At 43.7% G+C, this 12,049-nt stretch overlaps 1 protein-coding gene across 2 annotated transcripts in view; it reads right to left on the bottom strand.

Annotated features, from left to right (window-relative positions):
• Window positions 1-8,946, bottom strand: part of ZNF804B (zinc finger protein 804B) — a 225,752-nt gene extending 216,806 nt beyond the window's left edge. Inside the window, exon 1 of one of the 2 annotated variants that reach the window (XM_014248468.2) lies at window positions 8,590-8,946. In XM_014248468.2, coding sequence (XP_014103943.2) covers window positions 8,590-8,946 — 357 coding nt within the window. The remainder of the gene's footprint in view (window positions 1-8,589) is intronic. The other variant, XM_088061880.1, reaches the window with a different exon arrangement.
• Window positions 8,947-12,049: the final 3,103 nt, after the last annotated feature.

Here is a 12,049-nt window from a genome sequence, read left to right on the forward strand (position 1 = left end):
GACAGCTTCTGCTCCGTGCCCATCAGACCAGGCAGCCACTCCCTGTGCAGAGACGGCTCCAATCCTCACAGCTGCTGCTTGGCACACACCTGTGGCCACGTGCGTGGTGGGAATCCTGGATATTGTGTTCCTACACCCTAAGAGGAGCCATCAGTGCAGCATCTGGAAGTCAGCAGCTCCTTTCCCACACTGAGAAATCCTTGTTTTCATCCAGTCCACGGACCACTCGCATTAGCCAGCATTTGGACCACAACATTCACCAAGCAACTGATGCGAGGATCCTGCAGAGTCATTCTCTGCCAACCTCTAATGCATCACCAGAAGCTTCTTGCAGTCAAAGACAAGGGCTCAAGAACAGGCTCAATACATCAAGATCATAACTGGGTTTTTCAGTATCCAACAAAGGGTGGCATAAATATACACATTTTGTTTCTTCTTAGACCTCCCAGTAAAATCCATGGTCAGAGTTTACGCACCTCACAGAAGTCAAACTGAAAACGTAATGATTAGCACAGAAAAATGAAGACTGGTTTATATGAAAAAATTGTACTGGTTACTTCTTGAACTCACAAATGCTAATAAAAATTGAGGAATAAATATCTGAATATGAAAACTTTTCTCTGAAAAAATACTCAGAACACCCTAATAACGATAAGAATTTGCATCTATTTCTTTCTAACAGAAACTCTCTATCATACTATTCATACAGATTTAATTTATAATTTTAATCCCAAAATATAATCTAGTAAATATTTTGCTATCAAAGGATGTATTTTAAGGAAATCTCTGCTTACACTTTCTAATCTAGTTTCACAAGCCATCCTCACATGTTGCAGTCTAAGTTGGAAATGAGGGCTGCAGATTTATAGCTGATTGCAACTGAGAATGTTCTCAAAGACACCAACTACAGCTCTCCAGTTCAGTCTGAGCAGAATATTGATAGAATATTTCTGTTGACACAAAAGCACTAAATCTGTTTTAGAATGTGTTCCACGGAAAACATCAATTGAAAAATTGGTATCAACTAGAGTTGATTAATGTATGAATTGTTTCAGAGCTGCATGCAATCTCCCAGCAATAGTTCTATTTCTTTACTTGAACCAGCTTGCCAATTATCATTATGCCTAACTATGAAACTGGGACAAAATTTTGATGATGTTTACATCTCATCAAGTATGCACATAAATTTAGTCTAGTATTAAAAAAAAAAAAAAGAAGAAAAAAGAAAAAGCTGTCATTAAAGTGCCTTATGACTGTGCATAGAACAATATGTTCTGCACAGTGAAGAGCATTTTCAGGTATGTGTGCCTACCCCATGACTAATATTGATACTTGAGCACTGCAGTTGATGGTACAAGACGAGCAGTGATATGTGCCCACACAAAGTAGAGAAATGCAGGACTGAACTTTAGATATCTGGCTCTACTACTGCAGTAACCATATCACCTATGCAGATTATCAACATAAATCAAATCATTTTAATACTGTCCATTCAGAGTTTGCAAGGTTCAAAGGCTAAGAGCAGAGCAGGTTGGATCTTCAAAAAACAGAGCTTACAACTGTCAATGTGGATGCTAAAAAGTTCTTTTAAAGGATCTTCTTAATGCTATTCAGAAATGTTTACATGCATAGACTGCTGCGTGCACTAATGTTTGCGAAATGGCTTATCCTCCAGTGAAGACTGCTTAATTCTTGTGAGGGTCAAACTATGGTTTTAATGGTACTGCACGTTATCTTGGGAATTCTGGTTCCTGCCACTGTGTGCATGCATCTTTAACATAAACTTGATGTTGTAATAAATTTAATTTCACCTTTTATGTAAATTATTCCTAATCCTTTTTTTTTTTTTTTACCATGGTAGGTGTACAAAACTTAGAGAGTAAAATCCTAATTCTTGAGCTTTAAAAGAAGGTCTGCAGCTTCTTCTCTGTTTTGTAACAAATGTGATACACTGTTTTTCATGGATAGACACATAAAGCAGTAAAACTAAACCTCTCACAGTGTACCACAGTGGCATTTTAAAATAAAAGTACTTCAGTGAGCAGATAAAAAACATTTTGAATGTCTATTTTTTTCCACAGTCAACACAAGTCAACATTTTCCCCAAGACAAGTGAGTAAAATTACATTTGCTGGTAATGATTGAGTCTTCTAAAGTGATCAGTTGTGACATAATAAAAAGACTTATCAATGGCTCTTCATGTTAAATGCAAAAAAAAACCCAACAAACCAAAAAACAAAATGAAACAAAAAATAAACAACAAAAAACCCAACCCAAACTAATCAAAAAAATAAATCCCCCCATAAAAAAAATAAAAAAAACAATAAAAAAACCACACACACTCACAAAAAAAAATCCAACACCCAAACTAAAAAGTCCCAGGTATTGCAGCCAAAGGATACACAGTCCATGAGAAAAACTCAAGTAGGGAAAAATGCCTACATTTTGCCAGCCTTTAAAAGCTTTCTTTTCTTTCTCCATTTAGGTAGGTTTTACAGGGGACTTTTGCAAAGCTTTGGTAGGGGATAAGTAGATTCAGATGATGAGATATTGCTTTTGGTCACAGTTGTCTTTTCTAGGAATCCAATCTCAGATGCAATCATTTGCATAAATAAAGTTACTAAGTTTATTTAGTTGTAAAGTGGTCAAAACAAAACATTCATTTAGACAGAGGAAGGAACTGGAGCATCCTCCCCAGCAAAGCCAGGCAAGTGCTTACCATGGACAGCACATGTGGGCAAGGGTCCAGAAAACAGGGCTGAACAGGCAGAGGAACAGCCTTTAATGCTTAGAGCCTGGGTAACAGCTCAAACCACCATCCAAGGGAGCACCTGTTTCACAATCACAAAGTCTCTACATTCATTTTCAAATTTGTACACAGTGCATAATTAAAAAAAAAAAAAATAAAAAATAAGAAAACCCACTAAACTGCTATGCTCTGGGCGAATAAAATGCATATGAACTGAGAGTGTAAACGGATGTAATGGCAATAATTCTGGAACTAATGGACAAACAAGCATTGCCAAATGCAGAATAGCAGAGAAATTGATCTGGGTTTACAAACTCAATTGAGGGACCAATAAAAATATTAGAATGCTGGAAAGGTGCTGTCAGACATAAAGCACCTGTTTAACATTACTGCTAATTGCGGGTGAAGGAAATGGCCCCAGCAGAAATTGGTTGAAGATGATTAAATTTAATTGCAATGCTATATACAAAGTGCTACCCACTCACTGAATTAGAATTGAAATATGCTCATAAGTGATACATTCCTCAAAACCAGGTTTAAAACAAGGCATGAGCAGCAAGGCTACATGTGGCAAAAAGCACACTCCCGTTTTCTGAAAGATCTTTCTGTCTTTCACGTGTTGCAGAATTGCACAAAAAGCACTGTAATAGGAACCATGAAATCAGGAAATAAGGTCACTGTAAGGTGGAGTGTGGGAATGCTCATATTCTCCAGCACAGTGGTGGCAGGAGGGTTGGTAGGGAACACACTCAGCCCACTCTGAGACACAAAGTGCCAGGAATCAATGAGATCAGAAACAGTTAAGCAGGAGTGCCTGCCCTTGGCTTGTGTAAGGCAGATACCTCTGTAAACCAGCTCCAAGCTTTCAGAAGAGTGCACAGAATCCCCCCTGGCAGGCAGCCACTTCTGCTGGAGGCAGCTGCCAGAGACTTTTGGCACAGAAAAGTGAAAGCACCGTTTTCCATCTTCTTTATGATTTCTCCCTTTTTTTCTTTCCACAAAGTTTAGTTAGTACACTTGGGGCTTTTCCCCCCTTTTTCCTTTTCTTGAGGGATTATTTGTTAGAATTGCTGGTTTATTGTTGGTCCCTTTAGACTGTATTTCCTAACTTAAATTTTACTTTCCATTAATTTTCCTTGTAATGCCTCAGCATACTCTTCCTCTCTGCTTTCAGTGCTATTGAGAGTGCAGTCACAGTGCTAAAGGATGATTTACTTATAGTCAGAATCCTACACGTTATTTGGTCTTCCAGTAATCACCCAGGTATATGGTGGCTCCTCCTTTAACCTGCTGTCACCTAAACCATATTTCACATGGTACACATCCACTATGTCTAGCCTTTAAATTGCTTTTTGACAACTGTGCTTGGCACATGTTTGCCACTGGCTGGTGACAAACACAACACTGTCACTTTGTGGCAGACTCGGTTATACCAGTGTTTGTAGCATTGATCTCAGGCAGAAGGGGACAGCTGCCCATGCCATGGCCTTTCTGCTCTCAGTTTTACAGTCATTCAGTCCTAAGGCTCACTTAAGTTTCCAAAGTTTCCAAGTGCCTAGAGTCGCTATCTGCTGCAGAGAGTGCTAAGGTGCTACTCAGTCCTGGTTATATTTGTTTTAGTGCTAAAGCAGCTTGCTTATGGCTCAGTATCAACTAATCCATCATTATTTTCAAGTACCTGCAATGCACTTAATTAGAACTACTGGAGCCTCTGGACATGGGGTGAAAGCTGTGCTTTTTAAAAGGTAACTCTGTGTAACAGAAAAGAAGCCCTTCCCACCCCCAACAACTCAAATAACTCAGGCAAGCACCAAGTGCAACGGAGCAGCTGCTTGACAGCTTTATTTGAAAACAGCTTAGAGAAGTACATGAAAAATACTGTATTCAGCTGAAGCTGCAGGGAACAACGGAAGAAAAATAATTAGCCAAGTCAGAAATTGGCTAAGGCACTGGGTCTTCTGAGCCTTCTATTTCCTTGAAAATACAAAGGGATCTTTAAATACTGAGTAGTAAACGAGACTTTGTTTATATCTTATCTTAAAAAGCCACAGGCAGAACAGTGCACCCTAATAACATCCTTGGCTTAGAAATGATTTAGAAGCAAGGGGGCCATCTGCTGAATTCCCAGTACCATTTTCTGCTGTATCCTGGAAGTTTCTTTGAAAGTTTTGCAGGCGAGTCCTTTTCAGTGTCAGCTTTACCAGGTTTGTGAAGTATGGCAGTAAACCTCTGAGCAGGTTGAGCTGCAGGTGACAGCATTATCTATCATGACTTCAAAAAGTAAAACCAGTAAAAATACAGATCAATGTAATATATTCAGGACTCAAAAATCCTCTAGACAATATCATCACTCTGTAAGTAATATCTCTGTATCATGCACTTCCTTAAATAGCAATATTCAGAGACAGAAAATTTGCTCATATGTTCCTGAATATAACTTTTCACATAAAATAGAAAGGCTTAAAGTGCAGAAACAGATCTCTAAAATAAGCAGCTTCCTTCATTGGCTTACTGTCCATTATCCTTAGTAATGTTGGTGTCGTATTCAAACTCAGCATTTCCTTCCCCATGTAACTCCATCAGACTCCACGGATAAAGGATTCACTGGTGACTGCTTCTAATGAGACTTTCTGAATTCATTACCACTAACTTCATGACATTCATAGTTATTCCCTTCTCCAATATGTAAAAGTGGGCAAAAGAAAGGTAAATTTTTTTAAGGATTCTATGACAACATCACAACAAATTCATTACATACCCAAAGTGTGTTATCCCTGTAGTTCTGCATTTCTTGTTCTCATTAGAACTGCTACAGCTACAGGTCTCTCTGTATACCAGGAAGAAGGCCAGAATTGTTTCTGGCACAATAATAGCAAAGTAATAGCAAAATAAATACTACATAAACACACAGACTAAAAAAAAAAACCTTGTTCATAAAACCATGAAATTTGATAAAGGTATTTAAAGTATTCACCACTGTTCTCATTTCTTAAAGCATAGCCTTAAGTCTACTGACATTTCATGGTTTGTTAATACAGAATATTTTAAATATAGAAAGGTACATGTTATCCATTAAAGGCTACGTAGACTCATGCATAAGATCACTCATGGTGTACAAACAGATGATTGTTTAATGGTACAAATAATAAAATCAAATCTTCAAGGCTGTTTCCAATTCAACATTTTAAAAATTACTGCAAAACATAACTTGTATCTTTCAAAGTTATAATCAGGAGGGATTAAATAAAACCACAGCACAGGGAATACAAATAAATGCCACTTGCCTAAGACTTCCTTCTTAGGTATAAGAAGAGGTCCCAAGTTCAGCTCAATAGTTGGAGAGTTTGTTTGCATTGCGTGGGACATTTTTCATGTTTAAAACAATTTTACTACCTCAGTCAATACTAAATCTCAATATGCATGACTCCCACATCCATAATGCAAAATGTGTCCAGGTGGTGTTGTTTGCTGTTTACTGTTCCCAACTTTATACACACTGATAAGCAAGAAGGATATGGTCTGGAAAGTTATAAATTTGTAGGCACTTGCAGATCACTCACTGTTTTCAGTATTTAAGAGCAAACTCTTACCCTCTGTGCCAACTGAGAATCCTTTATTTACCTCCTAAAATCTGAACTTCCATATCAAAATATGAAAATAGCATATATAAATCAACAGTAAATTCAAAATATCAAACACATGAAAAAAATTACACAGCTACAATTACCTAGCATTAATAAAACTTTATCATGCACCTTTACTCCCATGAGCTGTCCAACACTCCCTTTCCACAGGGCTTAGCCTATGACCTCAAAGCCTGACTAGCTTCAAAGAGTAGCCACTAAAAAAATGCAAAAGGAAAAAAAAAGAAAAATTAAAATTTCAGAATTTCAGAATGAAAGCTAAGGATTGCAAAGATTCACTCCTTTCTGTAGAAATGACCCCAAAACATATAAAACATACCAACTACTGGTATTACAAATTTAGAAAACAAGATGTTCTGTCTTAGTGAAAAGCAATGCAAAGTGCCCTTGCTACTTTTTTCAAACTCTGGAATGCTCACGTGAAAGAATACTTCTATATAGTGAAAGAGCCTTGAGATTAACTTTGTAACTTTTTCCCTTTTCCACCAAACTCTAGATGGCTGGCTGAAGACAAACAAAATCCTTTAAAAAAATACACTCTTAAAGAATAAGGAACATCAGTTTTCGTCGGTCTTCTCTGTTGCTTACACATAAACAAAAATTACTCCCACCCTGTAGCAGAACTACGTTTAAAATTACTATTTGTTAGTGGAACTGTGTTTAAAATGATGATTTGTTAGTCGAGTCAGACAAATTTATTTCATGAAGTATGTAGACAGTGAGGAGTGGTATGCATACTCACTAGGCAGATAAAAAGGGAAAGAAATTGGAAAGTGAAGGATTTGGAACGTAACGTTTGGAGGGCAGTATCTTCCCATGCTTCTGATACTACTTGACTTTAACATCAGTTGTTAAAGTTCTACTAAATCAGAAGTATTTGCAATCAAGCTTGTTCCCATTTTAGATCTTTGAGATCTTTTCCTTTTGACCTAATTTTGAACACAGACCTCAGTAAATGTTGCCTGCGTTTCAGGGGGTTCCACACACGCAAGTGGAAAGTGGATCAGCTCCATGAGTTAAAGAACACAAACGCAGCTCAGCCAATGACTGGTGAAGGATGATACCTGTGGCGCAGTTGTGTTATATTGCACACGACAGACACAGCAGCACAAGGGCAGAACCTGCAGGTCCTCTATCAGAGTGTTGGTGCACAACACAGAAGGGATTTTGGAAGCATAGTGAAATACTTGTCTTTTTTGGCCATTAAAAGTCAAGAAAGAGAAAGCAGACTTTAGTTCCTGGAAGGTATTTGGGGTGCAGGTGTGTTATGGGGCATAACCTGGCATTGCCGAAGCCCAGGGAATCCCACCGGTGGGCTCAGGGTATCCCTGGTGCTCATGCAAGGCCGGCTCGGTGGGTGGCAGGTCCGTACCCCTCCGTATGTCACACACTGACACCCGACACGGCGACAGGGAAAGTTCGGTCGCGACTACGGAGGCGGCTACAGCACAACCAGCAGGGAGAGGCGGATGAGGGGCAGCGGGGCACAGCCTGGGCACAGCCTGGGCACAGCCTGGGCACAGCCCTGGCACAGCCCTGGCACAGCCTGGGCACCTCTGCTCGGCGGCTCCCCGGCACCGCTGCCCCCCGCAGCACAGGACTCCAGCTCGCTCCTACGAACGCCTTTAGCGACTCACGGACACCGTCTAGGGTAGCTCGACGGGCCCGCAGTCTCCGCAGGACCGACCCAAACTTCACCCGTGTTCTACCTAGATGTCGGTCTCGACAGGTAGCTCACAACGCGCCGCCGACAACAAACTCGCGAGTGCATTTTTTGGCAGACGAAACCACAAGGACGATCGCTTCCCTCCTCCGCCGCGTCAAAACCTCGGACAAGGTACTGAACCGCGACACCTGGAGCCGACACGGCGCCTTCCCCTCTACCAGCCTCCAACTTCTCACCAAAGCGTCAGAAATTAACCTCTCCCGGGGCAGGAGCCCGAGACGCGGTGCACGGATAAGCCCCAGCGAAGCCGTAGCCCCCCCGCCCCACCGCCGAGCGCCAGCACCGCCCCCAGCCCCGTCCCCGCGGCCACGCACCCGCAGCCGCCGACGGAGAAACTTTTCCGAGCCGCCCGGCGAGGCAGCGCCCACAGCGGGGCCCCGCGGAGCGGGACCGAGCCGGCGCCCACGCCCCACGCCCCCCGCAGCCGCGCCGGCCGCCCCCAGTGTGGGCATCGCCCGCACCGCTCCTACCGTGCGGGGGGCAAGTGAGGGAGGGGGCGAGGAGGTGGCAGTTACCGGCGAGCGAGCGCCCTTCTTGCAGAGCGGTCCCCTGAAGACGCCTTTGATGCCGCGGTAGTGCCCGTTGCTGAGGTGCCGGGAGCTGATGACCAGGTAGCACGCCATGCGAGCACCCCGGGCGGGCGGCCGCGGGCTGGGAGGGCAGCCCGGCTCCTCCGCGGCGGCGGTGCTAGCTCCGCCGGAGTAGAAGCCCGCATGAAGGAGCGGGCGGAACCGCAGCAGCGATCTCCCTGCTCCCGTCTCATCCAGCGCCCGGGTGAGCGCTGCCAGCAGCAGGATGCACTGAAGGCGGCGGCAGCCGGAGCACATCTGAGGGAGCGCGGAGGCCAGTCCGCATGCTGCTCCGAGGGTGGGAGACGGGCCGGGGAGAAGGAGGGCAGAGCGCAACTTGCACAGTCCGCCGCTGCTACGGCCCTTCCTCCTCGCCCTCCTCCTCCTCCTGCTCAGACCAGGCCACCCGCAGCCGACATGCGGAGGGGAGTTTCTCCGCGGCAGCTGGAGCGGCGGCTGCTCCCCATGGCTGTCCCCAGCGCCGGGCTGGCTGGTGCACACAGCCGGCCGCCGCGCACGGTGCCCGCCACCCGCTCCTCCCGTGCGGCCGCCGCAGTCGGCGCTGCGCCTCGCCTCACCTCCGCCGGGGGGGGGAGGCGGTGCGAGGGGGGCGGAGGAGGGGTAGGGCCGGAGCGGGGGTAGGGCCGGAGCGGGGGCGGCGGCGGGCGGGAGGACATTGCCCCTCGCCGCCGCGGGGAGGGGAGCGACGCCGGCAACCCCGGGCGGAGCGGCCGGGAAGGGGGAAAGGCAGCGGGATGCGCTGACCGCTCTCCTTCTCTTCGCCCAACTTTCCCGTCCTCGATGTTGGCAGGTAACGACCCTTTCCCGCCTGCCTCTGGCTGCGCTTCCACCTGTCCCCGGCATCCCCTCACCCCGCTTCCCCTCCGCCGTCCCGTGGGCTGTCCCGGGCAGGGGACGCGAACAGCAGGGACCCTCGGCATCCAGGCGCGGTGCCGGGAAGCGCCGGTGGGAGAGCGGGCTGGACCCGGACTGCGGGGGGACCTGCCGGGCTGCCTGGACACCCCCCGGCTCCTGCCTGGGCTTGTCTCCGTCGTCCCCCCGAAAACGCCATAACTGGGGTGCGTGGCGTCATGATTTACACGATTTACACAGAAACGCAGGTATGAAAGTCTCCCCCCAGTAAAAACAGCTGGAACAGGTTGTTCCTCTTCCCTTCTGCAAGACAGAGGTGCGAGGTACCTCGGAACCCGCTTGTGCGGACTCGGTTTCATCAGGTCACAAGCATCGTCTCTGCTCTGCTGCTTGCTAAGTCGATAAAATAAATCAATAAATCACACAGCCTTAAGTAGTCACCTGCAGATCATTCATTTCTTCGAAGTACATTGCTTTAAACTGTAGATAAGAATTGTTTCGGTTTTTTCACTTGATCTCCTACAAGCACACGCTTTCAGTTATTTCATGAATGAAACTGGTAAGCCACAATCATTCTAATTTTAGTCTCTCAAGAGCTTTTTTTCTATGAGCCTAATATAAATAAAAATAAAATCTCACACAATCCACCAAACTGATAGAGAGATCATGACAAATCAAATGTTATTTTTGACTGTTTATGTAAAATAGTGTTGTACAGTCCTAGTGTGCATTATTGTATAGCATTTCACATACCACATTGTTTTACTATACACATGTACATATGTACGTATATACAAATCATCAAGTATATTATTACGTATTTTATTAATAAATATACAATATTATAAAGAAAACATAATAATTCTGAAGTTGGGATAACCAAAGGTGGAAGTAATGTATTGAGAACATCCATATGTTAACCATCATACAGTGTTTTGCAATGTGAAAAAACTTTTAGGTGGGGGTCAAATTGAGCTGGTAAAAGCGAGGCATTAAATAAATGAAAGGACTTGGCTCTTTGCAGTATGTGTGGTTGAGCTGTGGGACTCCTTGCCAAAGGGTGTTGTGGATTAAACACTCCCGTGAATCAGAACAGATCAGGCTTTGAAGCCTGGTAGTAATACAATGCCCGCAAAAGACCTCCGGAGGACTTTTCTGAAGGAAGAAATTGCACTGTGAAGTGGAGTTTGAGAAATTGTGATACCGTACTGATTAAAAAAATAAAAAAAAGAAAGTAGTCCACTGTTAATTTGGTGGTGAAAAGGAGCTTTTATGATTTCCTCCTACAAGTCACAGCTATGTGAGTGACTTGAAATTTATTCTTGTTGGCATATATATTTTGTTAACTGCAAGTTCTTCCTGAAATAATTCCTCTGCAAGCCTGGTAAAGATAAAAGTATTATTATCATCACTTTGAATTTTGGTCTGCAGCTTAACTTTCTGACTCCACACTGAATATGTATCTGGAAGTAACGACAAGCACCTTTTCTCTTTGGCAATGAAGTGAACTTCCAAAACCTTTGCTTCTCTATGATGCAGCTGTTGTTTCTCAGAATAGAAACTGAATGAGAATTTGCATCTCATCTCAACAACTTGCATAGGAGTCTCCATTCCTTTTCTATTGTGAATAGTCCATGAGGCTGCTGATGCTGTTACAAGGTGAGGGAGAGGGTGCAAAAGACCCAGGCTGTGTGTGTAGGCTGGAGATGCGTGATGGCGTGTTGCAGCCATGTGGTCAGACTGGCCATGTCACCTGCAGAGGAGGTTCAGCACAAGCTGCAATGGTGCAAGTGCTTTGCTGTAGATTTAAGGGACAGTACTTTCCTCCTTAAACTTACAGTCTTCCCCAGTTCATTTACTAGTATTGTATGAAACAGAAATTATTTTCCCAAGAGTAGACTGCACAGTATTCATTTTATCCTGCTGAGGAGGATGATGTGCTCAATTGACCCTGCTGTGAAAAGTAGAAGTCATTTCGGGCTCCCTTCACTTTGCAAACTCATGGGAATAGTTACTATGACCACCAATCTAATTTATAAATAATCTGTTGGACGCAAACCTGAGAAAATGAGATTAAGGGTTGTCAAATGGAATGGTAAGTTATTAATTATATCACTCCCTGAACATTACCCAAAGTCTCTGGAGATGCAGCACCTTTTTGTCTTTCATCACAGGTCATGTAGAAATATGAGCCTTAACTATTACTACTTTCATCTGGGTCCAATCCTTCACTACCTTAGATCTCATGAAGTAATTTTCAGCTGAGCACAGTGGATGAAAAATACTACCTTTCAGAACATTATGCTTTCTTTGCAGAAGTGTTAGTGACTTTTCAAGATGCAAGGAGGTAGAGAAGCAGACCACCTGTCACTAAGAGTTGATTATTAGAACAATGAAAGGTTCTCCAGTTCATCTATCCTTTCAGTGTACAAACTTTTTTATCATCAATAAAGATTAATTTTAATGGTTGAGCTAATTTATATGTTTC

Source organism: Pseudopodoces humilis, chromosome 1, assembly GCF_049639895.1.
Source record: "Pseudopodoces humilis isolate 2021_Gansu_Grassland_sample_001 chromosome 1, ASM4963989v1, whole genome shotgun sequence".
Taxonomy (NCBI): domain Eukaryota; kingdom Metazoa; phylum Chordata; class Aves; order Passeriformes; family Paridae; genus Pseudopodoces; species Pseudopodoces humilis.